This window comes from Amia ocellicauda, chromosome 8 (assembly GCF_036373705.1).
Source record: "Amia ocellicauda isolate fAmiCal2 chromosome 8, fAmiCal2.hap1, whole genome shotgun sequence".
Taxonomy (NCBI): domain Eukaryota; kingdom Metazoa; phylum Chordata; class Actinopteri; order Amiiformes; family Amiidae; genus Amia; species Amia ocellicauda.
The window spans coordinates 45,085,238-45,111,545 of NC_089857.1; the positions used below are offsets into that span (position 1 = coordinate 45,085,238).

The 26,308-nt window shown below is 47.2% G+C and overlaps 1 protein-coding gene across 4 annotated transcripts; it reads left to right on the forward strand.

The window, feature by feature from the left end:
* The first annotated feature begins 1,092 nt into the window (after window positions 1–1,092).
* ttc33 (tetratricopeptide repeat domain 33) lies at window positions 1,093–26,308 on the forward strand. 4 transcript variants are annotated; one of them, XM_066711645.1, is made up of 6 exons: window positions 1,135–1,257; window positions 2,333–2,639; window positions 16,157–16,238; window positions 18,730–18,861; window positions 21,598–21,945; window positions 24,580–26,308. In XM_066711645.1, the coding sequence occupies exons 2-5, from the start codon at window positions 2,419–2,421 to the stop codon at window positions 21,940–21,942; spliced, it is 780 nt and encodes a 259-aa protein (XP_066567742.1). In that variant the 5' UTR covers window positions 1,135–1,257; window positions 2,333–2,418; the 3' UTR covers window positions 21,943–21,945; window positions 24,580–26,308. The 4 variants fall into 4 exon arrangements, with proteins under 4 accessions (XP_066567744.1, XP_066567742.1, XP_066567741.1 ...); XM_066711647.1 differs by lacking the exon at window positions 24,580–26,308 and having other exon boundaries at window positions 1,093–1,175; window positions 21,598–22,603; XM_066711644.1 differs by lacking the exon at window positions 24,580–26,308 and having other exon boundaries at window positions 21,598–22,603.

The window sequence follows — 26,308 nt, forward strand, 5'->3', positions numbered from 1 at the left end:
AATCGATTAGTTATGACGGAAACGAAACCTAGTTAACGATATTGGATGATGGCCTGCTTAAGAAAGTAGACCAAATTGAACTTTGACCCTCCTGTCCATCGCACAACTGAAGAGGCAGGTTTCCATTGGGCAGAATAAAGGACCCATTCAAACAAAAGCATTAAGTAATTCGGTGTCGAAGTTGGCGTTTGTGATCGGCAGTTTGGTCTGAAGTCGGATTCTTTTCTTCATAATTTGACCTTTGTGTGATGACAGTGTTATAAGTGGATTTATAAAAAGGGGGACCAGCCACACAAGCACTATCTGGATTCTTTGTCTTAACTGCTTTCAAGATTTTTTTCACAAAGGGAACCTGTACAATCGACAGATGTACATTTTACTTCACAGTGTTTAAAATCATATCTACACAGAACTGCCTAATAAATATAAATTGCACAAACCTTTCACATGCATTGTTTTCCTTTTTCGAGTGAGTGTGTTTTAAATGGGTTTAATTTTCTTCTCAAACTAAGCCGACTGGAGTCGCATTAAACCAAGATGCATCAACAGGGGTTCGTCCTGCATAAAGGCATAGGAATGTCTACTTCAGTGAACCTCAGTTTCACATTTATACACATATGAGCAGGAAGGAGGACAGCGGTGGCCGGGGCCGTGTGTGAACTTCTGCCTGCTGCTCACCGGGAATCAATATCTTAGGATTCCAGTTGCCCTGACAGATTAAATTATCTCTAGCCGATTTAATCTATCTGAAATTATATCCCTGATGCATTAGCCATTTTCAAAGAACAAAATAAATTCAACATGAACAAGGTCTTAATCTATGGGGTGGGTTCTCTCCACCAGCTGCACCACTACAGACAAGTCGGCAAATATTTCCTACCAGTCAATGCTAAACCATGTATTGTGTGACTACCCTACTTGTACAGGATATTATTTTCTATCCCTATTCGTCAATTAGTAATCCTCCAATAATCGTGTAGTACCCCTGTATGTGCAGTAGGACACCTAAACGCAACCCAAAGGCACCTGCGGGGCGTTTCTCTGCAGCTCTGCACCGGTAACTACATTGCAGATGTTGCGGGAAGATAAGGCGCCGCTGTCCCTTTAAGAAGATGCGGAAGCGCAGTGCTGCCGGGTGAGAGGTCAGAGGTCAGAGTTCGGGCGTACACCGCAGTGTGAGTATGTTTCAGGATTGTTGTCGTTTCTACAGGACTGTGCCAGCCGTGTAATCCGTGTGGGCCCGGTGTGTGTAAGTGTGTAAGTGTGTAAATGTGTAGGCATCAGGCGCGCTGTTGTTTTATTCAGAGAGTCCGCAGCGGCTGTTAAAAATGTCGCGGAGATCATCCCCGTGTTGTCCGTGTGCGTCCCTGCAAAAGAGTGATTTATCGCAGATTTAATATATATGACACAAGCGTGTTTACTGCTATATATGACTGAGATGTGTTTACTATGCATGACCCATGAGTGTTTACTATCTTATTATTATTTATTAGCAGACTTCTTTATATGACCTAACATAACATGACAGGTGTGTTTCTTACATATAACATATGTATGTTTACTATATATGACACAAGCATGCTTACTACTATATGACAAATGTGTTTACTGTACATGACACGTATGTTTATTATATATGACACTAGCATGCTTACTATATATGGCTCTAGCATGCTTACAATATATGGCACTAGCGTGTTTACTGTACATGACACACGTATGCTTATTATATATGACACAAGCATGCTTACAATATATGGCACTAGCGTGTTTACTGTACATGACACACATGCTGTGGCAGAAAACAAGTCTTCACTCTGAGGTTGGTTTGCAGAATCACAGTAGTTTATTGACGCGACTGCAGGATGAATCAACAACAGGCTGACGGTTTCCTGTGACAGTCAGAGGAGCTTCTCTGCACACAGACGGTCCGCTTATACAGGAAACATCTCTTATATGTGATCATGTAGAGGTTTCCTTATAGGAACTTACAGCAAAGCAACATAAGTAGAAGTGCAACAAGGTCAAAGATAGTTTAACATTGAGAAACTCTCACCCATTTCCAAATACCCCCCACACCCGTCCACATGCATGCAGAGTGCACCAAAATCTGCACTTTGTTTCAACAGTGCTTACGTGACACAAGCATGTTTTCTACACAAGAGTGTTTACTGTATAAGACACTTTCTAATGAGCTAAGGAGCAGCATGCGATTTAAATTGAAGTCATAAATACGGTTTAAATCCAGCTCCCCCGCTGGATATTATACAAGAGCTAACCTGCTTTCTTTTACCCACAATTACTGCTGCACAATGTACTGCTTGATCTGCAGGAGACCCTACACAGAGACGCTGAGGACCACGCTGCTCTCACCCTGGGCCGTGAGCCTCGCCTCGTCTCTCCTGTGTCTCAGGAATCATGGCGTCCTTCGGCTGGAAAAGGAAGGCTGGGGAGAAGGTGTCCCAGACGGCGGTGCGGCGCTTCGAGGCCGAGGTGTCGGGGGAGCAGGCAATCCCCGAGCGCGAGGGGGTGGACTGGCTTCACGCCATCAAGAGGAGACGAGCCGTCCTGCTGGAGGACTGCGCCACCAAGAGCCGCAGGCTTAAGGACGAGGGAGCGGTGCTGGCTGAGCAGGGCAGGTCAGTTTACACCCGGAGGGTCTCGAATCTCTGTCATTGAGGCAGTCACTGAGTCTCTGTCTCTGTCAGTGAGGCAGTCTCTGAGTCTCTGTCAGTGAGGTGGTCTATGACTCTCTGTCTCGTAGTCTCTGTCTTTGAGTCTCTGTCACTTAGTCTCTGTCAGTGAGGCAGTCTCTGAGTCCCTGTCAGTGAGGTGGTCTCTGAGTCTCTGTCACTTAGTCTCTGTCAGTGAGGCAGTCTCTGAGTCCCTGTCAGTGAGGTGGTCTCTGAGTCTCTGTCACTTAGTCTCTGTCAGTGAGGCAGTCTCTGAGTCTCTGTCAGTGAGGCAGTCTCTGAGTCCCTGTCAGTGAGGTGGTCTATGACTCTCTGTCTTTGAGTCTCTGTCAGTGAGGCAGTCTCTGTCTTTGAGTCTCTGTCAGTGAGGTGGTCTATGACTCTCTGTCTCGTAGTCTCTGTCTCTGAGTCTCTGTCACTGAGTCTCTGTCAGTGAGGTGGTCTCTGAGTCTCTGTCTCTGAGTCTCTGTCAGTGAGTCTGTCATTGAGGTGGTCTCTGTCTCTGAGTCTCTGTCTCTGAGTCTCTGTCAGTGAGGTGGTCTCTGAGTCTCTGTCTCTGAGTCTCTGTCAGTGAGGTGGTCTCTGTCTCTGAGTCTCTGTCAGTGAGGTGGTCTATGACTCTCTGTCTCTGAGTCTCTGTCACTGAATCGGTATCTAACCTCCCTCCTGCTGTTTCAGTTTTTGTTGTCTTCTTTTTGTTTTGTTTTGTATTATGTGTTTGTGCTATCATTAGTAATATTATTGATCCTTATATCTTCATTTGCACCTTATTTTGTGTGATTGTGTGTCTGGGGCAGCTGCTTCCACAGGGCGCAATACTACAGACACACTGATTACCTGATTGATCTCCTTGCCTTCAGTGCCGATTAGACACTCGGGCGTGCAGCGCATCCTGTCAGAGCGGCTTCAGAAGCAGACCAGTCGTCAAGGAGGAATATTGCCCACCACTCTCAAAGACTGACCTGCAGTGTCTTAAGCCTGTGCCCTCAATTCCACTCTGCCTGCAAAACTGAAAACAGCAATGGATGCCAGATGTGTAGAAAGCTGTCTTTTCTCAGCTGCGTGTATACTCTATATTCAGAGTGGCAATGGAGGTGCAGTACAAAGGTGTAAGTGTGCTGTGGCAATGAAGGTACAGCACAGTGTGAGTCATTGTGCCGCGGCGAGGGCAGATCGGGATCTCCGCTCGGTCCAGTCAGAGGGTCTGTCGTGTCTTTCTGGTTTAATGCCGTGAGATGGTTCATGCAGCGTTAGCCTCGGAGGTAGACTGGCCGCTGCTTCTTGAGGAGTCCAACAGTTTCCGCAGACTTTGTCTTCCCTCGTCGGAAAACCCCAGCGGCAGGGCTGTGGGGGGGGTGCTTGCCAGGCTCAGGGCTGAGGGCCAGCTGTTCCTCAGAGTTGGAGAGATGACGATGATGTCTCCTTGGGAAGAACAAAGTCTGGGAGCGGAGCACAGGCTGTGATTGGCAGCAGAGATTTGTGAATTCCTGAAGAAGAGCGTCGTGCAGAACTGGAGCCTGTTTGTCTTTGCCAGAGTATTTACTGTAAGTCGGTGGAGAAGGAAAACACGGTTTGCCACATCGGGAGAACAAAATACAAACATAAAAAACAGTTGGCTGATCGGGATCTGGGCCTCAGCACAGAGAACAGGAAACCGCTGACGATCTGGGAAACAGGCTGTGACGGAGGGTTGGTTGTTTTGGAAGAGAGTTTGTCCAAGTGGGTTAGGTTCAAAGTCTCTAATATTGTTGTGTTTTTACTGGGCGTAAATCCCCTGAAAGTCCATCGGTTTCCCAGCACAGCTGCAGCCCACAGTGCGCCCCTGTGGAATAAGAGTGTGGGTGTCTGAGGACAGGACAGGGCGCTAGATTTGGTCAAGCAAACACTTTTCACCAGGATACAAAAAATAACGAAACAGCAGTGTAATATTACTAATACGTAATGCCCTGAATAAGCTTTAATTCACTGTGGCATATTTTACCAAAGTGAGTTTGTCATATTTCCAACAGGGGGCGCTATTGCCCAACCTGAGCCAAATACACCGTTTGAGATCCTGCACTGAGCAACGTTAAAGGAATTCAACTCTGTTGGAGACTGGACTCCCTTTCCTCGTGATTGAGCTAATATTGAGCTCATTTATGGTCATGTCTCCTCAGGATTTTCTGTAAACTATAATGTCCCGATACCTGTGCATATAAACCAGACTAAATCAGGACATAAGAACATAAGAAATTGTCCAATCGAGAGGAGCCCATTCGCCCCATCCTGCTCGTTTGGTGTCCATTAATAACTAAGTGATCAAGGATCCTATCCCGTCTGTTTTTGAATGTTCCCACATTGTCTCTTCAGCCACATCGCTGGGGAGTTTGTTCAGATTGAGACGCCTCTCTGTGTGAAGAAGTGTCTCCTGTTTTCTGTCTTGAATGCCTTGAAGTCCAATTTCTATTTGTGTCCCCGGGTGCGTGTGTCCCTGCTGATCTGGAAAAGCTCCTCTGGTTTGATGTGGTCGATGCCTTTCATGATTGTGAAGACTTGGATCAAGTCCCCACGTAGTCTCCTCTGTTCCAGGGTGAAAAGGTTCAGGTCCTCAGTCTCTCAGTAGGACTTTCCCTTCGGACCTGGAATAAGTCTGGTTGCTCTCCTCTGAACTGCCTCTAGAGCAGCGATATCTTTCTTGAAGTGTGGAGCCCAGAACTGTCCACAGTATCCAGATGAGCTCTAACTAGTGCATTGTACAGTCTGAACATCACTGCCCTTGTTCTCAATTCTACACTTTTGACAATATACACTAGCATTGTGTTTGCCTTTTTAATTGCTTCCCCACATTGTCAGCATAAACCGGTCACAAGTCATGGTGTAAATAATGTTAGGTGTGCACCTGAACTGCGGATTCAACTCTGAGCTGAAAGAGTGTGTAATTTGTTCTACTCCATCACGCCACAAAGCCACACCGTTTCTCGTGAAGAGGGTGACCTTTGCGTGTTTTGTTTTTGTCGGCGTGTTGTTTGTTTCTGTTGTCGTAGCTGCTCTGATCTGCATGTGGCTCGCTTACACACGCCTTGGTGTGACAGCCCCGGCGCTCTTTGATAAACCCTTTGAACAGTGACAGAAAAATAGATGCATGTTTGTGGTTAGAGTCTAGTTTGCAATCTTGCGGTTCTGCATCTTGTTTTCGGAAATGCCCATTAGTTTGTCAATGAAAGGTACATTATGTTACGTATGCTAACCAGGGTGCAATTTCCAGAATGGCGTTATTTAGTTTTCAGGTTAATGTTTGACCTGCAGAAGCTGTTTACAGCCCCCTGCAGCTCACTGGAGCGCGGCCACACTTGACTGACGGCCCGGAGGCAGAAGCACCGTCTAATGTATGGTCACATGACTGATGCTTTTAGCAGGAGCTGTGTTTGACTGACAGCTGATAGATAAGAGAATGTTTCCTAATGGGCTTGTCAGAGGTTAAGTTCAGATTATATAATGCTTATTAGATTAAAGAGTCAATATTAAACTCCTGTCAGAGGGGCAGGAGCAAAGCAGCAGTTAGTCACCGGAGTCTCGGAGCTGCTACACTTAGTCAATAAGACTTTTTTTTTTTTATTATTATTATTATTATTATTATTATTATTATTATTATCATTATCATTATCATTATTATTATTTATTTATTAGCAGATGCCCTTGACCAGGGTGACTTACAAAATATCAGAGCAATACAAACTGCAATAATACAGTGCAATACAGTACAATACAATAATACAGTGCAGTTCAGGCATAATACATTTTACAAATTCAAATTTACACAAGTGTATTTGAGACACAGTAAACAATATATGAGGTCTTACATCCTAGATTGTAAAAGCTGATGAGTGCAGACAAGATGTTAAGTCAAAGTTAAGAGCTGAGGGAAATGGAGTATAGGGGAAATCTAAATAAATACAAGTGCTATTAATGCAAAGGCAAGAGAATGACAAAACCTTGTATAAGTGCAATCTTACAGGAGAGTAAATGACTAAATTACAAGTACTGTCTGAAAAGATGTGTCTTGAGTAATCGCATGAAGGAGGTCAGAGACTCTGCTGTTTTGACTTCGACACTCGACAGCAGGGCCTGGGACGCTGTGTGTGTTTCTGTGCTGGCGTGGAAGATTGTCTTCCATTGTCTTTGTGCTCGAAATGTGGACCGCTTGTGCTCAGTCAGTGTTTAGAGCCCTGGTCAGATGTTGTGCTCACCTGGTTGCTTGGCTTTCTCAGCTGGTCATTCGTGCAGCTGAATTAATTGGATAGACAGCAAAGTGGATAGACAGCAAAGCAGAAAAACTTAGAAAACAGGAGACACTTCTTCACACAGAGAGGCGTCACAATCTGAACAAACTCCCCAGCGATGTGGCTGAAGAGACAATTTGGGAACATTCAGAAACAGACTGGATAGGATCCTTGATCACTGAGTTATTAATGGACACCAAACGAGCACGATGGGGCGAATGGGCTCCTCTCGATTGGACACTTTCTTATGTAATTTGCAGTTGGAGATTTCATTTGTTTTCCTACTATGTTGTAATAAAAAGGGACGGTTTAATAAAGCATTAGAGAATGGGGTGTAATTATGTGTCAGTCTGTCCTTTTCCAATAACAAATGGCATTATTCTGCCATCTATCACTCTCTCACTCCCTCCTCATATAGATATAAAACAGAGAGAGAGTCTGTTTTAACAATTACAAAGTAATTTTTTCCCCATTAGTGTAAAGAAAATGAGAAGAATACCGCTGGCTGCATTTTAATGGCAGCGCTTGAGTCACTGCCGTAACTGAGCTGAAATAAAACTGTAAATCACAACCGATGAAAGAGACCACAACATGGGCGTGAAGTAAAATTAGTGGTAAAACAATTGTGGACACTCTCCAAATTCCCGGCCACGGAACAGACTTGCTTTGCGTAGGAAGCTCCTCTGCAAGCCGGAGATCCTCTCTGCACTAATGACTGTGTTCCCGCTGCCTCCAAACACAAGCACACACTCGCAGCTCTGCAGTTACAGTGTGTGTTTCTCAATTGCGACGTTTTTCATGATTCATATTTGCCGTCCAGAGATCTGAATGCTTGTTCTGCTGTTGTGCAGCGACGGACAGAGACCTGGTCAAGTCCCCGTTTATCTCGCCAGCGCTCGTGTGTGTTCCTGACTCCTGCGTCTAAGAATGAACCCTTTTTAGCAATGCGTGCTTTTTTTTTTCTGGGAAAGAGAGAGTGTGTATCTGTAGTTGAGTTGTGTACATTCAGGCTGTTATTGACAGGATTGGGAGCAGGACACGAAGCCGTGGCAGGATTCTGTGAAGATCGCTGGGATTTTTCTCTCTCCCTAGATTCATACGTTGTTTCAGTAAGTAAAATGAGTACTGCCACCCCCCGCTGAGTGGCCTGCAGACTGCACACCTCTTCATGCTGAGCTCTTGTGTGCGTCCGGCTGAAATTCTCCTGCGTCCTTTCCACACACGTGCTCTTTGTCAATCAGAAATACCCGTCCCTTTCCTTATTTTTTAATAAATAATTGAAAGACATGTAAATCTGACTAGGTAAAGGTTTTAGCAGGTCTTAGGTTTATCAGGAAATGATGCGATGCGTTGACTTGTCCTGTTTGTGACACAGTGCCCCATTCATGTGCGGGTCTGAGGAGACCTGTTTTCCTCCTGTGCAGACAGAGCCCTCTTGTACATTTCTCCTATACGTCAGCCATTAAAAACAACAGGCGCTGGCAGGTGTTGTGCATCCTTTGCTCACAGCTGAAGAGGTTACACTGCAGTAGTTGTACATGCTTGTTTTTTAGCTTGGTTTTCCAAGAAGAGGAGCTGTTTGCCGATTTACTGGCCCATGTGTGACAGCACGACTGCATGACCCTTTAGAATGGGATTGAAACCCCTGTCCTGGAATCTGTGACATCACAGCAGTCAAATCTGCCAACACAAATTCCACATTGTACGGTTTATATCAGTTAACTGGAATTGCACAAAACCCTGCTCTGTATGCGGCTGGTTGAAGTTTTCAGCCTGAGCGGAGGGTGATGCTGTTGAAGTATCATGTCTTTATGCTCCCAGTCGGGCTCGGTGTGAAGGTGCCAGTGTGTGCGAACGCATCCCCCCCGGCCGTCTCTGTTTACTGTCATTGTTGTGTTGTTGAATGCAGCGAGACAGCTGGCAGCCCCTCGGCGGAGGAAGTCATTAACAGGTCATTGGCTTCCACGTATTTAGGTCCAATTACTCGGGAGCTGTATCTGCACGAGGGCATGTTTCCGGCCCCTGGTCTCCACTCTCTCCGCTACACCTCTGACTCCCACAGCCCGGGTTCCGAGGAAGTCTTTACACAGTTATACTTTAAACAGACCTTCAATTAAACGATTTGAATTCCTTTCATTCTGCTGAAATGTCTCTGTGTGTCATCTGCTCAGCACCTCTCTCATCTTCAAAGAGGCATCTCGGGCCCGGAGACACGCAGGTTTCGGATATGGACAATGAATTCTCGGCGGTGGATGTGTATATATATATTTTTTTTTTTTCCATGCAGGAAAATAAATAAATGCTTTGCTGCAGATAAAATCTGTGTAATATATGAAAAACCCTCTCAAATTGTGTGTGTTTTCGAAGAGGGAAGGACTATGTAATCAAGTATTCGTATTGAATTGCTCTTCCGCCGATTATTAGAGAGAGTCAAGTGTTGCCCCTCGACGCCTTCTGAAGTCATTCTCAGTCCACGATGTGAGAGAGGATACCGTGCCCCTCCGAGAGCCATACCACGTTCAGATAGGTGGCTTATATTGTCTGGGGTTTCCTGTTATTCCGTTTGGTGCTTCCTGTTACATCCTGCCCTGATTGTGGGTCCTGACCAGGGGTCAGTGTGGCGGGGCCGCTGTGCCAGGTTGGGGGTTGTGCCGGGGCTGCCCAGGGGTGGTCAGTGCACGATGCCCGGCTCTGGGGCCTGCCGGTGACCACCGAAGCCTTGCGTCACACTTGCATGCTTCAGCACATGCGTCACGGTCTAGAAATATCTGTTCAGCGTCAGTTTTTATTGTATTTTTCCCTGCAATTCATCTGCGCAAGAATGAACAGCCTCTTTTATTCAGCCTGATTTATTCCTTTACAAGAATATACTGTAGTCTCTATACTGTACTATATCTATATTATATTTCCATATGTGCATCTCAGTGTTCAGTTAGTTGTTCAATAAAAAATAATGAACTGACGTAGGGAGACTGTCGTACATTTGCCGCTACTGATCGAATCGCTTCTGCGAAAAGAAACAGACGAGTCAGTGACATCTGCTCCCCCTCCAGACAATGCAGCCATCGAATAAATACCAGCATGATTTATTTATGGAGGTCTGCAAGTGCTGCGCTGCCGGGACCTGGTGCCAACACTGTTCACGTCAGCTAATTAACCTGGTACCTAATTGACTCAAAGCTTCTGGATGAAATGACCATCGTGGGCATTGATTCTAGTTTCTAAATCTATTGATTTATTTTTCCTTCCACCATTGGCAGGACAATGAACGAAAACAAACGCAAACAAAATGGCCGTTTATTTGTCTGCTCCCTCGCTCTGCTCATTAGTCTCTCAGTTCCTGTGTGTTGAGTAACAGGTACAGACATCACGGTTCACCGAATTCCCAAAGAAGAAATTGAGAAAGAGGCTCAGCTGCCATAAGCATTAAAACATCCCTTCCTCCTCAGCCGGGCACATTTATTCTGTTCTCCTCACCTCTGCTATGCCAGACAAATATTGACAGAGGAAAAGGGCGGGGGTCATAAAATCTAATCAGCCTGGCCTTATCTTCTCCTTTTCCACTCGCTGGCTTGCTAGATCGTATGATTCATTACTGTGGTTTTAAGATTTGTTTTTAAATTTAATCTCTCCTGTGTGGTTTGCCTTGCTGTGTGCTGGGTAGATGTGCATTTGCGCTCTTTGGTTTTGGTGCACAAAATGCAATGCAGTATAAATATCTGGAATGGCCTTCTGTGCAGACATACAGTACCCCCCCACACACACCAGCGTGAGTAGACAGACACCCATGTTTGAGGAGAACACCTCCTGTGCGTCTCGCACCTGTGTGCAGGGCTCGTAAAATCTGAGTTGGGCTGCTGCCTGGAGGTGCCACCCTGCGCCAGGCTCTGGGGCGTGGCACAGGGTTGGCGTTACAGACTCCCAGATGGAGGGTTTGCCGGCGGGAGTCTGCTCTGCTCTTTTGCCATCTGAGCAGGAAGTCGCTCTCCTTGCTGACCTCCAGCTGAGCCCACCTGGGCGTCAAAGCTGTGAGGTGTCTGTGTTTAGGAGGTAAACAACATGAGATACAGATGCATCTGCTTTGTTATTGTTGCTGAACATCCATCCGCAAAACAACAAGCTATCACTGCAGAACTGTTGGTGCCATCGCCGAGATAAGGAGCTGCTTGCCTGTGCTCTGGGTTCCATTTTGCAGTGGAAATCGCAGTGTTCAGGGTCTCTGGAGAGTCGGAGCAGCTCTGGGGGGTTTGCAGCCAAACGATGGTTTGGGGGTTTTGAGTAGAAGAGATGGTGAGGCTGGAGGGGAGCGGCTCTCAAATCCCTTGGTTTCACAGACGGAGCTTCCAGTGAACTGCTGTTTATATAGTGCCTTTTATGCTACACCACAGCAAAGCATTGCACTCACAATAACATTAATCATACAGAGAAAATAAGCATAAGATTGAACTAAATAGAAATAGATCTGAATAGTGACACACAAGGTCTAAGATTTGAATCAGGAAATCAGATCTGGTGCTTTCCAGTTCCACCCAGTGCATCTCCTGCACCGATTTCACAGTTCTTTATTCTGGACAATGTGGAAAAGGTGAGGCTGTTATGAGGTCAGTGATGGGGAATGTTTGGGGAAATTTTGATGATAAAACCGAGAGGCGCCGAGCCCACGACCTCGGCGGTCGAAAGCGCAGTGTCGTTCGTCTTTCCCAGGCGTTCCTGCTGCCGCTCCAGACATTAACCCCCGCGGGTGGCGAGGTGGCATCCGCGCCGCTGTGCTGGATTGTGATGGTCATGGGACGCTCGCTTTAGAGCAGATACGCTGCAGTTACACAGTAAACACTTGGTTTTATCACCTTCATAGACTCCTGTGCTGGCTGTGTACGGCCTGTGGGCTTTATAAATAGTTACTTAGTGGTAAGTTATTTTGAACTAGCAGTGTTTAAAGAGCAGGGCGGAAAAAAACAGTGGTGTGAAAGAGATAATATAAATGAAAGGCAGATGTACCTGTTTAATGAATGATATAGGCCATGATATAAATAGCCTGAGTGCGTTTGATCCGGCTGCCTTCTGGGGACACTTTAGCTCACTATTCACAGCGTGTTGACACAACTAAAGGCTGCATATTTAACTATTTCATCGGTTTAATAAACCGTGTTTGCCAAGAGTTACACTGACAGGGGCTTTTTATCAGACGCATGTTTTTTTTTTTTCAACCTAGCTTAACAGGATATATTATCTGTGTGTGTGTATATGATCTGCTTTATAATCTTTTTCTGCAAACATTAAAATGACGTGGAAGCATTGCTGTTTATCTCACAGGGATTCTTGTTATCTCCCCCACCAGAGCACACTGCACTGCTGTAAGAACTCAAAGCAAAAGGTGTTGTGCCATTTATATACAGGCCCTGCGCTTAGGCAAGATTTGCATTGATACGCTTTTGAGATGGCTTTTGATACTGCGTGTGTCTTGATGCAATCGTTCCCACCGATCCCTGTGAACACTGTGGCCAGGGAGCTTTGTGTGTGTGTGAGAGATGTTATTGCTTGTTCTTGCTCTTTAACTCTTTACGTGTGCCACCCTCTTACTGAGAACTGGCCTCAGGCTGCTTGTAGTTTCTGTCACATTAATCGCTTGACTGGCACCGGGCGGCCGAGGCGCATGGTTTCGTTTGCTGTGTGGAAACTCAGACAGTCGCCTGCAGCTTTGAAAGAGGTGATATTTTTCGGATACCCAGCGAAAAGGTCACCTCTTGTACCTGCGTCAGGTTGGAGAAAAGAACAAAAACAAACGACCGCAGTGACACAAATACAGCAACTGGCACAGCAAGGCAGCATGGGGCCTCTGAGGAGGATGTTTGATTAGGAGCTGTGCTGTTGCCCACAGGAACAGAAGGAAGTTGGCAAACAAGCCTTTTCTGAAACGGTCAGGCGCTTCTTTACGCGGCACAGAGATGTAAGGACGTCTCTCGCTCCTCCTGCCACCGTGCTCTCGATCAGAGGGGTCAGACCAGACCTAATGAACAGCAATGAGTAAAGAGTGAAGCACTGTGTGGAGGGAGAAGTGTAGGGGGGTGTAGCCCTTTGCACTGTTTTTACTCGCTGGGTACATTTGTATTTATCCAGACAATGAACACAGGGACACTAAGGACAATCATTTCAGAGCCCGTTTTCCTGTTCCCTCCTTAATTGTGCTCTAAATGTCCTTCCCCTGCCGCTGTGCGTGACTCACCCCGAGTCTTTGAAGCTCTTTCACATTCTACTTGGTTTAATAAAAATCAGGGTCAGCTGTTTTGATACACTGATGCAATTTCAGTATTTTTTCCCTCAAGGGAGCCTCAGTGCTCTCTTTGATTGTTTTCCTGGTAAAAACGACGCATGTGTGTTCAAGTTGGAGATATGTCATGTTAAATCGTTGTATTGCAGTCAGGCTGAATTTGAACCGCACGTTTCTCATTGCTTCTGCTGGCCTGGAACTGTCCATTACTCGCGGTCTGTGTCAGAGAAGTCACGGATGATTGGAACATCTCGCAGATATTCAGTGACCTGATATGATGAGGAAGTCCAAGGGTCCGTCTCGGCAGCGGTCTGGGTGTTCCCTCAGAGTATCAGCACCAACGCGTTATCTCCCTGCTTTGTCTCGATTGCGACGTATTAAACAAAGCGCTTGATGAATGTGAATTCAATTTGACTACTTTCTTACAGTGCGGGGCTTAATCTGAATGCTTGCTATCACTGAGTAACAGGAAGTGTTTAATCTCAGATAAGAGTGTCTCAAACAGTTCTGGGTGTCAGTTAGTTCTCACCAAAAAAATCTCTGACACCTACAACAACACAACAGTAAACGCTACGTGTGTACGAACCCATCATGAATGTCGGGGTGAGCAGAGCAGCCATGCCATGACCTTCACACCTGTACCTGTGTGCACCTTTCCTTTACTGAGCTGCGCAGGTTTGTTTTGGAGGGTCTCCTGGTATAAAAACCCCTGTGGCGCTCAGCCCAGAATCAATAACTCTTATAACAGTCAGCAGCTATTTCATCTGCCTCACATGTCAGGAACCACGAAGACCAACAGAGAGACCCTGGATGGCAAACGGTATCAATACCAGGCTCCTCTCTCCTCTGCAGGGCCTCACACACAACTCGGTGCCGTAGTTCAGGGCTGATGATTTGGAAAGCTTTTAAAAAGAAAGCCAACTGCCTGGAGGATTTCATTTCATAGTCTTTATTTCAACGTGCTGGATCCTGCCAGTCAAGCACGCAGTCCAAGTGGGGCTTGTTTCTGTGGGAGTTTTCCTGTAAGAAATGTCTTTTTGTCCTCCAGCAATAAAAAGAATGGATCTTCTCAAGTCGGTAGCTGTCTGGATCTATTCAGTACCCTGTCATCTGACACAAAGAGCTGTGTGTGTATTTACCGCACACATTCTTCACAGACTGAATGCGATGCCGACAACAGACCCTCCTGGACTGTGAATCAAAGCCGAACTCTTTAAGGAGGGGGTGCTGGCCTTGCGTTACCTGCTGGGTAGATAAAGCAAGGAACGAGTCGGAGGCCCTTGTATGGTTGTTAGACAATCACGAGGCAGCCGGGTCTGAGAGCACGGCCTTGTCTATTTCTCTGTTTCATTCACACGCTGTTGACGCGTTCCCGATGACATTTGAGACTTTCTCAGCAGCTGGTAAAAAAGGGTGTAGACTGACCCAGAAGGGAGTAACCTGCAGTGCTGCTGGACATCCTCCAAATATGGGTGTGATGGAAGCAAACATTTCCCACTTTTTCACAAACTTTCTCAGTCTATGTAAAGTTTAGCTGAATATTGAGTTGAATATTATCAAGGAAGGTTAATTATATACCTGTTTACATACAGTTCGGCCGTCACCTTGTAATTTACATCCACGCCTCGATGGGGAACATCAAAGCGCGGTGGTTTCTTTGCGTAATCTCACTGCCTGATCTCACTCGGTCTGAATCCTGCGAATGTGATGCCTGGGGGTTGCCAACCATTGTGCCCAGCGCTGCACAACCCAACCCACTGGCCTCTCCACCTCTCTCTGCTCCATGGCAGTCTTAAGAACATGAGAAAGTGTCCAATTGAGAGGAGCCCATTCACCCCATCGTGCTCGGTGTCCATTAATTAAGTGATCAAGGATCCTATCCAGTCTGTTTTTGAATGTTCCCAAATTGTCTCTTCAGCCACATCGCTGGGGAGTTTGTTCAGATTGTGACGCCTCTCTGTGTGAAGAAGTGTCTCCTGTTTTCTGTCTTGAATGCCTTGAAGCCCAATTTCCATTTGTGTCCCCGGGTGCGTGTGTCCCTGCTGATCTGGAAAAGCTCCTCTGGTTTGATGTGGTCGATGCCTTTCATGATGTTGAACACTTGAATCAAGTCCCCACGTAGTCTCCTCTGTTCCAGGGTGAAAAGGTTCAGGTCCTCAGTCTCTCAGTAGGACTTTCCCTTCAGACCTGGAATAAGTCTGGTTGCTCTCCTCTGAACTGCCTCTAGAGCAGCGATATCTTTCTTGAAGTGTGGAGCCCAGAACTGTCCACAGTATCCAGATGAGCTCTAACTAGTGCATTGTACAGTCTGAACATCACTGCCCTTGTTCTCAATTCTATACTTTTGACAATATACCCTAAAACTTGTCCTCTTCATCTGTCCTCTGTGCCCTCTGTCCATTCTCCTGCCATCTTCTCTCTGCCCCTCTGCTCATGGTACCCTGACTGCCTGCTTCCACTTCCACCTGCCCCTCCCGCCTCCTCCCTCTCCTCCTCCTCCTCCTCTCCTGTGCCCCACTGTGGCACGTCCAGCTGGGCAGGACTGCAGCTCTAGAAAGAGTCTAAAGAAAAGCTCCTTAATTTAATATCATAAATGTTTGAGTTAGGGATCGATCAAAAGTCTAAATGGGGGACAGGACGGGACTTTAACCAAACTGTCCTCATTTGTAGCATTTGTTTCTCGTGTTCATTTCTGTGTTTTGCATTTGAAATATGGGCAGATCAATATGCAGTCAGTTATAATTTAATATGTGTTTCCCCTGCTACAGTACAGGTGGTTTTATAGTCCACAGATGATGTTGTGTTTGTGTGTTTGTCCAGCAAGCGGCTTGTGTACACAGACACTGAACAGCATTGTGTGTGAAAGTGGGTCTCGGTCAGAGCTGCGTAGGCAACAGATATTGTCCTCTGAAGTGCTTGTCCTTCTATACCTGCAGGAACTGGGAAGCCATCAAGCGGTGGGAGGAAGCCATCCAGATAACTCCAGAGGATGCGTCTCTTCATGAGATGAAGGCTCAGGTACAGACGCTGCCCGTGGGTGTGGGAAAGCCTTGTTCTGGGCCGATGTCAGAAGCTGAGCCGCCGGCCTCGGTGGCTCATAAATCAGACCATTTTATTAACTGTGTCTGAATATCACGGCCAAGTACATGTTTAATACATTTATGCCTGTCATACAAGGTCAGTCTGATTAAATCAAGCTTTACAACGGTGTAATTTCCTGTGTCATAAAGCTGTGAATCAGGTAACAACGCAAGACTGACTCCCGGTGTAAAACGACCAAACAATGTTCTCTGTGCTCATAGTGAAGCTTTAGTCCTCAACAGCCCTACGAGGCTCGGGCACTCGTTTCTGTCCTTCAGCTGTGGATCGACGAACTCGCCGTGTCCGTCGTGCGACACTGAGCAGCGCTGTTATGACAGGAGCAGACAGTGAGTTACACTAACACAAACACAGCGCAGCTGAGCGCCTTCATTACGGCGATACGGTGCGCCGTCATGTGAAGCATTTCACCTAAATAACGTGAATGTAAACACTCGCCCCGTTCCCGGACCTGTTTGTCAGCCGGCACATTCCTGCAGCGTCCCAGGAGCCCGTTAGGAGTCTGTACTGGGCTTCCCCGTCACCCAGCACGGCTTGTCCAGCAGCTCCACTGGCAGCACGGACGCTGCCATGCCTTGAGCTCTAGCAGGGTGAAGGGACGGGCTCAGGCCTTCAGGGAGTAGCGGTGCAGTTACGCCAGCATCGGGAGAGTGCAATACTCTGGTCCGAACTCCCTGTCTGTGTGCCATTCAAGGGCGTTCTTTTAATTACCATAATGGCGTTCAACATGAACATAAGAAAGAGAGGAGGCCATTCAACCCATCGTGCTTGTTTGGTGTCCATTAATAACTAAGTGATCCAAGGATCCTATCCAGTCTGTTTTTGACAATATACCCTAGCATTATTCCTCCTTCCCTCCTTCCCTGCATTGCTTCATCTCACCAGCATCACTGCAGTCCACACGTTCATCTCACTGGGGTCACTAGAGGAGTCTTGCACTTGTGGTTTCACTTGCTGTGGATTTCCCGCAGTTCTGAAGTACTTTCCTACGGGGTGAACATGCCCTTGCTGAGCTGCCCCGGCCCTGGGAATACCCTCCTGTGCCATGTGTCCTGAGGGTAGTGGGCTGCAGTGGTGCAAGGTTTGCCCAGGGTCCGGTGTGGTAAAGCACAGTGTAGGCATGTTGAACCCACACAACACCCCTGGCATAACCAGCGTTTAGATGGTAGACCTGAGTGCGGGGGTGCGCAGCTCTCTGTGGGGGCCGCGGTGAGCGCCTGTCAAGCACAGCACACTGCCGGAGACAACTCGGCCATTGTGGATACACCTTATATGGGTAGGAATAAGTCTCTTGCCAAAAGCCATATTTAGTCCATTACTGCTGCGGAGGAAACCCAGACCCCCTTTTGTTGAGATGAAACGAGGCAGATGAGACATTAAGTGCAGTAAACAGCAGCTGGACTGACGACCTCTAAAACACGTCTGTAGTGTAACACTCGCCGCTCTTTACCGCACAGCACCTGCGCGGGGGGCGAGTACAGCACGCTCCGTACTGAGAGCCTGGGCTTTCATTGTGCGGATTCCTCGGATTTCACAACAAAATGAATAAGTCTGAGTGGCTGCTCAGACGCTGGGTTTTCCCTACACTTAGTCAGCGTGTGCCTTCCCAGAGTGAGCGCTGTTATCTGCGCGGTGTTCAGTTACCGGCCAGAAGAGAAAACGAGAGACCTCAAGCTATATGGCACAAGCAGTGTGGCACGGCTGCATGGTGGTTTGCCAGGCTTTTCTGTGGTCAGTGTGAGGGTTTGTGCACAAACAGACGTGTACACAGGCGTGATTATGTGTGCGGCCAGTCGCGGTCCTGTGTTGTGCTGCTAGTCGGCTCTGATTAAACCCTCTGTTAATAACCTGTTGTTTGCACAATGAAATACACTTTTTGCCAACGAACATATGGTCGGTACAAGGTTTTCAGCTGACAGGCTGATGGAAGTGACGTGTTGTAAATCTGTTCCAAACCAACATTCTACTGTCATGTTCACAATTATTATTAAACATTTGTTATAGAACAAGACATTCATGTTATTATTATAATCATATATGCCACAGTGCCTGTATCCTCTGTGCCTTTCCCGGGTCCCTCTGTTCTGCATGCTGGTGTCAGAGTAATGCTTGGGTTGGTGGATTCACATCTATCCGTCTCTATGAGTCTCTGTTTGTGTATCTGACACTGTGTCTGTGTCTGTGTCTCCATCTCTCGGTCTCTATCTGTCTGTCTTGGACTGTATCTCTGTCTCTGTTTGACTGTGTCTCCGTCTATGTCCCAGGTGCTGTCTCTGTGTCCCTGACTTTATCTCTGTCCGTGTCGCTGTCTGTGTCCCTGACACTGTATCTCTGTCTCTGTCTGTATCTCTGTTTGTGTCTCTGTCTGAATGCATGACTCTGTGTCTCTATCTCTCTGTCTGTGTCCCAGGTTCTGTCTCTGCTGCAGGAGCTCTTCCCCGCAGTGCAGGCTGCCGAGCGGGCAGTGAGCCTCAACCCACGCTGGTGGGAGGCCTGGCAGACTCTGGGCCGCGCTCAGCTCAGCCTGGGGGAGCTGGACCTGGTGAGACGGCATGACCATGCACACGTGCGCACACACCCACACACACACCCACGCACCCACACACACACTCTCTAACACACACACACACACACACACTCTCTCTAACACACACACACACTTTCTATCGCACACACGCACACAGTACAGACACACACACACTCTCTATCACACGCACACACACACTCTCTCACTCTCACACACACTCTCTCACACTCACACACATGCACACACAGTACAGACAGACACACACACACACACACACGCACAAGCACACCAGCATCTTCTGTAATTCCACCTCACTAGATCTTTCTACCCATTCCAAAATATCTCATCACGGTGGGTTAGGACACACTTCTGTCTTATTGATGTATTTGTTAGTTTTTGAATCGCTCTGTAGATTGTTTTAAGGCGTCGAGTCCCAGGCTCTGCTGTCATCAGCGCTGCAGCTGTTTCTGACCACAACCTGCTCTGTCCCGTGCTGTGTTTCCTTCAATCAATCAATCAATCAATCAATCAATCAATCAATCAATCAGTCATGTTTTATTTGATATCGAAACCCAAGTGCAGAGCAGGACTATTGCTGCTTCTCACCTCCTGCCAGGCGCTTTGGCAAGTCAGCGTCAGGTTGAACACAGTGATGCGTCTGCGGCGGGGTTATTCGTCCTGAGCCCCTAATGTAATGAAGATTATGAGGCGGGAAGGAGAGTGTTCTTCTCTGCGGAGACCCATGTTCAATCTTGATCAGTGCAATGCTACCTATTGTACTCGGAAACCAAAGCTTTGCTCTTCCCTATTCCTGCGCTGGTGTATGTGAGAGGAATGCAGGGTTTAATCTGTCAGCGGCGGTTGTTCTGTCCTGTGGGGACAAACAGTCCACGTGATTTGTTGTATCTTTGATGCAAAATATCGTTAAGTTTCAGGAGCTGCTAGAACGATAATTGCCACTTAGATGGATTTTGTGTTCTGTGATTCTACACTGGCAGCTTTGTAAATATTTGCCAATGTAATGCAAATAAAAGATAACACAGTGAAGTGCTACTGTTGAAACTGCAGAGTATTACAGTAATCTGGTGCATTTATAACCATTCTAAGTATGCAGTGAAATATCGGCCAAGATCGGTTTTGTTTTGATTCACTCTTTTATACGGACGCTTCCAGACAGCTCCTGAGGAGCAGCCAAGGCCGACAGCCCGGTTCCTGTAAAGCATGTCGAAAACATTACAGAAGGGAGTTTATGAAACGTTTTAAAAGCCTGTTTTTCCTCGGCATCTTCTTAGCTCTTAATGCTCAAGTTCCAGGGCACAGGCCCCTTCGCATGCAGGGAGTTTGTTTTCATCATAAAGAAGGAAGGACTTAGAGCCGGTGCGGATGCCAGTGCGATATCTGATCTGGTGTGAGAGAGCGCTGGTGGTTGATTGCAGACGCTGTTAGAAGTATTTCGGCTTAGCGGTGGTTTCGGGTAATTGGTTTCGTCAGCAGCAGTCCGTGCCCGAGGGAGGCGGTGAGCCTGGCCACAGCGCTGAGGTTCGAGTCTCTGCCAGAGCCGAGCGCCGAGACGGGCCGAGGAAACCGATCTGGTCCCGATGGCGGCCAGCTGTCGCCCAGCGGCCCGACATGCTCACAGATGAGCCCAGCGGCGCACACTGGACGTCACGACTTTGCTACCGAAACCTCAGATGTCCTTTTCACTTTGTTTGATGCAATAATGATAATATAAATGTCTGTAATTAAATGTTCTCTGTACGGTGCGTGAGCAGAGATCTTCATCTGTATTTTGAGTCAGGATTCATGTATATTGTATTAACAGACTACAGGAACAATCCTCAAATAAAGCTGCACAGAAACCAAGAGAAAAGTGTGCCGCTCCAGATAAAACACACAATGTACAGAAACCAGCCGTCAGTTAGTTTAATCATTATCACTGCTATTAAGACCATAAGAAAGTGTCCAAACAAGAGGAGCCCATTCGCCCCATCGTGCTCGTTTGGTGTCCATTAATAACTAAGTGATCAAGGATCCTATCCAGTCTATTTTTGAAGGTTCCCACATCGTCTCTTCAGCCACATCGCTGGGGAGTTTGTTCAGATTGTGACGCCTCTCTGTGTGAAGAAGTGTCTCCTGTTTTCTGTCTTGAATGCCTTGAAGCCCAATTTCCATTTGTGTCCCCGGGTGCGTGTGTCCCTGCTGATCTGGAAAAGCTCCTCTGGTTCGATGTGGTCAATGCCTTTCATGATTTTGAAGACTTGAATCAAGTCCCCACGTAGTCTCCTCTGTTCCAGGGTGAAAAGGTTCAGGTCCTCAGTCTCTCAGTAGGACATTCCCTTCAGACCTGGAATAAGTCTGGTTGCTCTCCTCTGAACTGCCTCAGGAGCAGCGATATCTTTCTTGAAGTGTGGAGCCCAGAACTGTCCACAGTATCCAGATGAGCTCTAACTTGTGCATTGTACAGTCTGAACATCACTGCCCTTGTTCTCAACTCTACACTTTTGACAATATACCCTAACACTCTGTTTGCCTTTTTTATTGCTTCCCCACACTGTTTGGATGGAGAAAGTGAGGAGTTCACATAGACTCCTAGGTTTTTCTCATGTGTTACTTCATCCAGTTCTATTAGACCAGGTTTGTAAGAGCTGTGTGTGACGGTATTCAGTGCTTTAGTTTGGACACAATGATCAAAGAATGTGCATGTCCGTACCCTAGCCCAACCCAACTGACCTGCTGTCTCTCCGCTCACAGGCGATGAAGAGCTTCCAGACGGCCATCCACCTTGCTCCGGCGGAGCGGCCCCTGTGGGAGGAGGACCTGCGCTGGGGGCGCCGGCTGCAGGATGAGCGCCGGGCGGCAGTGGACCGGGCCCAGCGGGAGGAGGAGGCGGCACAGCGGCTGCTGGCGGTGCCGGAGCTCGTCCCAGACTACGACTTCGAGGGCGACGAGGTGGTGGCGGCCTGCACGGCCGTGGAGCAGCGGCAAAGGGAGTACGAGCGGCTCGGCAGGAGCGCGGCCGTCGTGGACACGGGGGGCGAGGGCCGCGGCGGGGGGTCGTCCTCTCAGCAGCACCTCGTCAAAGCACGGGGGCCCTGACCGGTGAGGTGTAGGGGGGGTGGCTTTCCACCGGGTCCTGGCATCGAGAGACTGTTCTGCTGTGCAGTCGTTTATTTCCTTTTGCTTTTGTGTTTTTCATGTAGAGTCCAGTGACCCAGAACCGCCCCCCCACTGTGCCCCAGCATTATTTAATCTGATAGTTTTATATTAAACAACGGCACAATCCAGGCTCTTCTCTGTTCGTCCCGCAGCCCAACAGACCGCCCGCTTGTGCTTATTTTCTGATGATTGAGATTCGTGGGTTTGTTTGATTTGTGATAACCTAATTCATATCCTCGAGATGCTCATCCAACCCGCTGAGGTCGGCTTCTCTTGTGGACCGGCAGGATGCAGGATGGGTAGATCAGATGGAAAACCTAAATGCTGAATGTGTAGAGAAGCTGAAATGTCACCAGACTCTGCTGTAGTTCTGTACATCATGACGCCATTTTGAAACGGACAGAAATGCGAGGGCAAACCTCGTGTTTCATTCTGTATCAAAACCGACGGGTTTGGGAAGAGCAAGCTGATGTCATTGTTTAATTCTTTCTCTTGTGTTACTGCTGTACACTTTCCAACGATGCTGGAAAAGACAGTGAAGACGAATGGACTTTTGTAAAAGCCAAAAAAGTCTTCTGTAAATAAAGTCTGGTGTCCTGAGGCCCAGGGGAGTTATTGGATGAGTGCGGGGGGAATGACCGCAGTGCAGTGCCAGGGCTTGTGCGTTGGAGGGGTTGTCGGCCAACTCCAGTGTAAAAGTGACGAGACGAGGTTTACAGATTACGATTCTTCTCCCGGAGACCCAGTGGGACACCGACCACCCTGGCCAGCCTCGTCCTGCCGCTCCCAGACGACAGTCCCGAGGAGACGGCTGTGGGGTGTCCTCTGTCCTGTGGGGTATAATCTGCATCTGCCGTCAGGCTGGCTCAGATAGGCACCGTGAACAAAGTCCAGCTGTGCGCAAACAGCAGGGCTGGAGTCGATTTGCCGGCCCCACCCTGCTGCTGCTCAGTGATTAATTGAGTTCAACACATATTGTTAGTTAAACTCGGCTTGTGGCCCAGTGGGATCTTTTCAGTTTGTTGAATCACTGATTCAGGGAAAACAATTCAAATAAAAAAAAACTCCAGATTGCAGAACATAAACCTGGACTAATCTAGGCTGAGTAAGTGGTCAACAAACACTGAAGAAACACCGCTGATAAATGAGTGTAAAGCTGAATGATCAGTATTTATTGCACTCAAGGGATTTGCTGAAGAGCATTGTTTCAAGTGAAGGGTGTGAGTCTTTCACCTGCAATTGTGTATCAACACAGGTAGCAGATTGTGTTTCTATCATGGGATCAATATTGCAGCCCTACTGTGCGACTCATTGCCCAGTGCTGGAATAATCGATTGGTAATGTTCACTACATTAGAACATAAGAACATAAGAGTGTGTCCAGTCGAGAGGAGGCCATTCGCCCCATCGTGCTCGTTTTGTGTCCATTAATAACTAAGTTATCCAAGGATCCAAGGTGGCACTGTGGAGTAGTGGTTAGGGCTCTGGACTCCTGGGTTCAGGAGGTTCAGGTCCTCAGTCTCTCAGTAGGACATTCCCTTCAGACCTGGAATAAGTCTGGTTGCTCTCCTCTGAACTGCCTCTAAAGCAGCAATATCCTTCTTGAAGTGTGGAGCCCAGAACTGTCCACAGTATCCAGATGAAGTCTAACTAGTGCATTGTACAGTCTGAACATCACTGCCCTTGTTCTCAATTCTACACTTTTGACAATATACCCTAGCATTGTGTTTGTCTTTTTTATTGCTTCCCCACATTGTTTGGATGGAGAAAGTGAGGAGTCCACATAGACTCCTAGGTCTTTCTCATGCGTTACTTCATCTAGTTCTATTCCTCCCATAGTGTAATTATAGTGGACATTTTTGTTACCTGCATGTAATACCTTGCACTTTTCCACATTTAATTTAATCTGCCAGGTGCTGCCCACAACTGAATATTATCTAAGTCCCTTTGAATAGCCTGTGCTGCCGAGTATCTGCTGAGCCGCCTATTTTAGTATCATCTGCAAATTTGACAAGTTTGCTAACAATCTGTCGCTCCGCTGGTTTCTCAAGAGCTCCGTGTCTCCCGACTGCCAAGACACTGGGATGCTGAGAAACCTCAATATCGCTGGAGCGCGGTCTGGAGGGGGGGCACTCTGTTTGTAGCAGCTGCATCTGCCCTGTAGACGTCATGGTGAAAACTTTTCTACTCAAACTGAATATTTTCAGTCCCGTGATGTTGCTTGGCTGTGAAATAGCAGGATGGTTGTCAGTGTGGGTTTCAGTGCCGTCCAAACTTCACATGTGACTTTAATTTCCCGGCAATCGTCTCAGAGCAGCCAGGAGACGGCTACTGTGTGTTGAGATGCTCCCACGTTGTGATTTTGTGGCTCGGCGACTAGCTACCAGGGAACATATGAAGCTAGAATATCTGTTCTGATCTCACTGTAATCAGCCTTGAGATTCGTGGAACAATTTTGTGGTGTGCAACAGTTAAACAGCGCAGTAATGTTTGGGACTGTACAGTAATGGCTAAACTATGCCCTTCATCCAGTCGGCAGTCCAGTGAATAAGTTAACTCTTTATTGTCTCTTTTGTAGTCGCCGCAGAGATCTGAACATTCATCCCAGTGGTGTGGAAACTGGCTGTGAATATTGGCTAAAGGACTGTATCTGCCGCTCAAGTCACAGGCGATTGACATTTGCCCAACCGGCGCAGCAGTTTCCCGAGACGGGATGAAGTCATAAGGGAAGTCATCCATGCGGGGGAGCTGCCAGGAATCCAGCCGCACCCACAGACCCCCGCTGCCCCCAGCTGCCGAAAGTCATGCATTGCACAAAGCAGAGTCATCGGCGTGGGGTCGGAAAGAGACTCCAGGCATTGCCATGGACCTCTGCTGTCCACAGAGTCTCTGCAGCGCTGGGAGACGCCGGGAACAGAGAGGAGACTGCGAGGAAAATGGTCTCCATCCAGCGGCCTGCTGACCTCCCTTGATGCCTCTTCGATAACTGTAAACCTCTGTCTCTTTTCCAGCCCTATTTGTTCTCAGAATTTAGGAAGTACAGTGGCTCTCAATAGTATTCACCCCCTTGGACTTTTCCACGTCATTGTTACAACATCAGAATGGATTTAATCAGGAGTTTGCGCCACTGATCAAAACAGGAACTGTCCGTAATGTCTGCAAATTGTTCTGAATTAATTACAAATACAAAACCGAACATACTTGAATGCATCAGTAATCACCCCTTATTAATATCAATATTTGGTAGAGGCACCTTTGGCAGCAATTACAGCCATGAGTCTCTGTGGATCAGTGTCTACCAGCTCTGCACATCTAGACACAGCAATGTTTGCCCATTCGTCTTTAGTGAACAGCAATTTTCAACTCTTTCCATATATTCTCAGTTGGATTGGGGCTTTGACTGGGACACTCCAGGTCATTGACCTTTTTGTTTTTAAGCCACTCCAGTGTGGTTTTGGCTGTATGTTTGGGGTCATTGTCCGGCTAGAAGATTAATCTTCTCCCAAGTCCCAGGTCTCTTGCAGACTTCAGCAGGTTTTCTTCTGGGATTTCTCTGTACTTTGCTGCATCCATTCTGTCCTCTATCTTTACAAGGTTTCCAGGCCCTGACGCAGAGAAGCATCCCCATAGCATGATGCTGCCGCCACCGTGCTTCACAGTAGGGATGCTGTTCTCAGGATGATGTGCGGTGTTAGGGTTGCGCCAAACGTAATGATTAGTGTTGAGGCCCAGAAGCTCTATTTTGGTCTCATCAGACCATAGAATCTTCCTCCACTTGGTCTCAAGAGTCTCCCACATGCCTTCTGGCAAACTCCAGCCCAGATTTGATGATTTGAATGTTCCTTCGTTTTCATGATTTATTAGGAATTGTAATAACCAGCTGTGGGACCTCCCAGAGACAGGTGCATTTAACCTGAAATCATGTGACGCATCTTAATTGCACAGAGCTGGACTCCATTCAACTAATTACGTGACTCTAAAGACAATTGGTTTCACCACAGCTCAATCAGGTGTGTCAGAGCAAAGGGGCTGAATACTTATGCATTCAAGCATGTTCTGTTTTGTATTTGTAATTAATTTAGAACAATGTGCAGATTATATTTTTCACTTTGACATGATGGACATTTTCGGTGTTGATCAGTGGCAGAAACTCCTGATAGAATCCATTCTGATCTCATGTCGTAACACAATGACGTGGAAAAGTCCAAGGGGGTGAATACTTTTGAGAGCCACTGTATTTTTTTATATCTTCATCAGCCTTTCAAAACAGGAACTTAAAGAACATTAAACACGTCTGATGAGATGCA